The sequence below is a fragment of the Onychostoma macrolepis genome, chromosome 01 (assembly GCF_012432095.1).
Source record: "Onychostoma macrolepis isolate SWU-2019 chromosome 01, ASM1243209v1, whole genome shotgun sequence".
Lineage (NCBI taxonomy): Eukaryota > Metazoa > Chordata > Actinopteri > Cypriniformes > Cyprinidae > Onychostoma > Onychostoma macrolepis.
The window spans coordinates 15674541-15678052 of NC_081155.1; the positions used below are offsets into that span (position 1 = coordinate 15674541).

Genomic DNA, 3512 nt, shown 5'->3' on the forward strand with positions numbered 1-3512 from the left:
CCTGACAGTTTTCTTATCAGAATAATAACAAAATATCACATACAACATTCAGCTAATGGCTAATCCAAAAATGTAAACATCAGAATCCCACCTTCGAGTAAAATTCTGGATAGAAAATGTTACTTAAAAAAAAAAAAAAAACAGCACATAATTTTGCTAAATCCCAACTCCTCCCTACGCAGATCTAGCTGCTGCAGATCTCTAACTTTTGTTTGTTAACTGTTTGATAAAAACAGTACAAAAAAATACTGCTGTATAAAAAAAAAAAAAAAAAAAACGAATCAAGCTCTCAAGTTTCCGCATGAAAATTGCACAGCATTATTTTTTTAAATCGTGTTCTTTCTCAAAATAAAGAGCTGGTATTATAAGTGTCGTCGCAGTTGCCGAAAGGCTCTCGTTTTTACTTTCTATGCTTTTTCCAAAACTATAATTGGTACTGCTGCACTTCTAATCCAGTTCTATATTATTTATACCGTCAAGTCATCTGACCTTGCCCGACTGCTGGCCTTGCTCAGGCTGCTGAGCGGTCGCGTGTCTTCTATCGTCTCGCTGGCTTCCACATCTGCTTCGATGGCCAACTCGTCCTCGTCTTCATCCCTGCGTACAACTCCAGCAGCCGCGCTTGGTCCTATCACGGTCGTCTGGGCGTAGGAGGGCAGCGTTTCGTCATACACCTTAGACACGTCTTTCTTAGGTGCGGTCGCCTCGTCCGTTTTCTCCTCAAATGCCTCGTACGGAGCCGGAAGCCGGCCAGTCTCCATTCCCCCTACCTCAGTCAGGGGGAAGAAGTGCGAAGTAGCTTTGTCCTCCTCCAGCAACTTGTAGCCTTTGGCTTTCTGGATCGAGGAGGATGCTATGGAAGGCAAGGCCTTTTCGGCCGCCCCTGGTCCCTCAACTTGCGGCCGCACCGGTTTACGGAACACAAAGTGGATCTTTTTCAGGCCCAAATGGCTGATTTCCACAAAGTTGAGGAAAAGCGAGACGCAGGCCACGGCTAACATGAAGATGATGAACACGGTTTTCTCGGTAGGTCTTGAGACAAAGCAGTCGACCGTGTTTGGACACGGCCAGCGGCTGCACTTGTAGAGCGGCAGGATTCGGAAGCCGTACAAGTAGTACTGGCCCACCACAAAGCCTACCTCAAAGAGAGTCTTGAAGATAATGTGGCAGATATAGGTCCTCAAGAGAGTGCCCTCTAGACGGAACTTCTTGCTGCCCTTTGTGCTCGTCTCCTTGGCCGTACGGACGCTTCCCTGATCGGGCGCGATCGGCAGCCTCTCCTCGTTCATCTCTTGCTGCCTGTTGAGCTCAGCCTCCTCCCGTTCCTTACGCTTCTCCTCCATGTGTACATGGTGGACAGCATGGCCCACATACACCAAAGAAGGCGTGGAAACGAAGATGATCTGGAGCACCCACAGGCGAATGTGCGAGATGGGGAAGGCCTCGTCGTAGCAAACGTTCTCGCAACCCGGCTGCTGCGTGTTGCACACGTAATCCGATTGCTCGTCGCCCCACACGAACTCCGCGGCCGTGCCCAGGATGAGGATTCGGAAGATGAAGAGGACCGTGAGCCACACCCTACCGATTACCGTCGAATGCTCATTTACTTCCTCGAGGATGTTGCCCAAAAAGCTCCAGTCACCCATGGTTGACTGTCAGCACTGCGGAGCAAACAAACAAGATGTTTGAAAGCGGGCAGAGAGGCGAAATGTTTTTTTTTGTATTGAAAATTTAGGAGTATACTTGATGTAGATTGTCCCAAGCAATATACTGTTGGAAATGTGTTGATAGAATTATTTAAAAATCACATTTGCGTTCGAAAGACAATCTAGAGTTCGAAAGATAATCAAATCAAGACATGACATTTTATATTTTTTTACCCCGTCTAAAAAACAAGTCACAAACTCTTACATTTCTCATCCGATTGTTAAAAAAACCCACCCCAAATTCTCTACAACCGAATCAAATGCATAGCCAAAGGTGCTCTATATAGAACAAACAGCAAAACAGGTTAAGAGTATAAAACGGGCAACTTGCCACAGTAAGAGCTCCAGAGTATTTGTGTTCCCCTTCTCTTGGCACACTGTGGTGTGAAGTGAACTTTTTGCTCTCTGGTTCCCACCTATGGCCTCCAATCCTTGTCGCCCGAGTGAGCAGAAGTGAATGAATCCAGTCTGATGGTTGGTTTTTAGTTTGCTGCAATATTTAAGCTGGGAGCCAGACAGCCTTTATTCAGAGGGCGACGCATGGTGACGCGTAGTACAATAGGATTCACAAACACAAATGGGAATGTATGTGAGACTGGCACTGGGAAAAGGGCAATTTTAAAAGTGTAAACTTGACATGGTACATTTTTAGATTCAGTACATTGTCACTTGAGTTTGAACTAGCAGTGTTATCAATTAGCTATTAGAAACTCTGGTTACGTTTCTAAGAAACATTGTTTTTTTGACTCACAGGAAGTGGTAAGGTGGCCTTTACTCAAATGTGTTCATGTCAGTTTTTATAGACATAAGGTTAATGCGATGCTAAACCCATCAGAGAAAGTGGTCGCATCAATAATGATAGATCTGTTCTTTTTTTTTTTTGAAGGCTTAAAAGTTAGCAACAAACTCATATGGATCTTTGAACACTTAAAAAAAATAAATTAATCCCAATCAAGCAACATTTATTATTTTATCATACATGGATAATAACACTATGTAATCTGGCAAGAGACTTGTTTTTTTTTCCTTCTTCTTCTTCTCTTCTTCATGTCACAATAATGCATCGGGACATGTCTATAAAACACCATGTTATCATGAAGCCAATGTACACTGAAATCAGTTTTATTTTTCCTCACACTTTACGATACTAGTCATCAAAAGTAGCATTATTATATACCATTAAACATTTAAATTTACATTTAAATTCAGTCAGATTTTACACATGCTTTTATAGCAACATAAAGCCAAAAGAGTCAAGTCTAATTAGTCAAAACCACAACCAATAATCCCTCTCTGGACAATGCTTTAGCCTGTGTGGACCACTTTTCATCCAACTGGAATGTGCTTTAGAAATGACATCATGGAGTAAGTGTTGCCATTGGTTGATAATGAAGAATGATATTCAAGGGGGTGGTTATGTGAGTGTTTGGGAGGTGGAGGAAATGCATTTGTATATATATTTTATATTAAACACTAGCAACGCCTAGATAATATATCATAAATCAGTGTTAAAACATTTTATAGCTACTATAGGTTGTTGACAGGCAGACGGAGGTTCGATCACCTCTCGCCCATTCTTATTTCACTAAACTGGTTACCAGTCAAATTTAGAATTTGAACTTTTGTTTTTAAATCTCTGCATAATCAAGCCCCATCATATCTCTCTAAGGCAATCTCTACTCATAAATCAAATAGGTCCCTAAGATCCAGTAATCTTGGTCTCCTTTCTGTCCCTAGATCAAGGTTCCATTGCAGAGGTGATCGAGCCTTCGCTGTTGCTGGTCCTAGTCTATGGAACAAATTACC

The 3512-nt window shown here is 42.5% G+C and overlaps 1 protein-coding gene across 1 annotated transcript; it reads right to left on the minus strand.

The window, feature by feature from the left end:
* Window positions 1-294: 294 nt before the first annotated feature.
* gja8b (gap junction protein alpha 8 paralog b) lies at window positions 295-3000 on the minus strand. The gene has a single exon (XM_058775985.1). The coding sequence runs from the start codon at window positions 1644-1646 to the stop codon at window positions 468-470; it is 1179 nt and encodes a 392-aa protein (XP_058631968.1). The 5' UTR covers window positions 1647-3000; the 3' UTR covers window positions 295-467.
* Between the last annotated feature and the right edge of the window lie 512 nt (window positions 3001-3512).

Excerpts from the sequence above, each read along its gene's own strand:
- gja8b (XM_058775985.1), bottom strand. The coding sequence starts at position 1,646 with ATGGGTGACTGGAGCTTTTTGGGCAACATCCTCGAGGAAGTAAATGAG.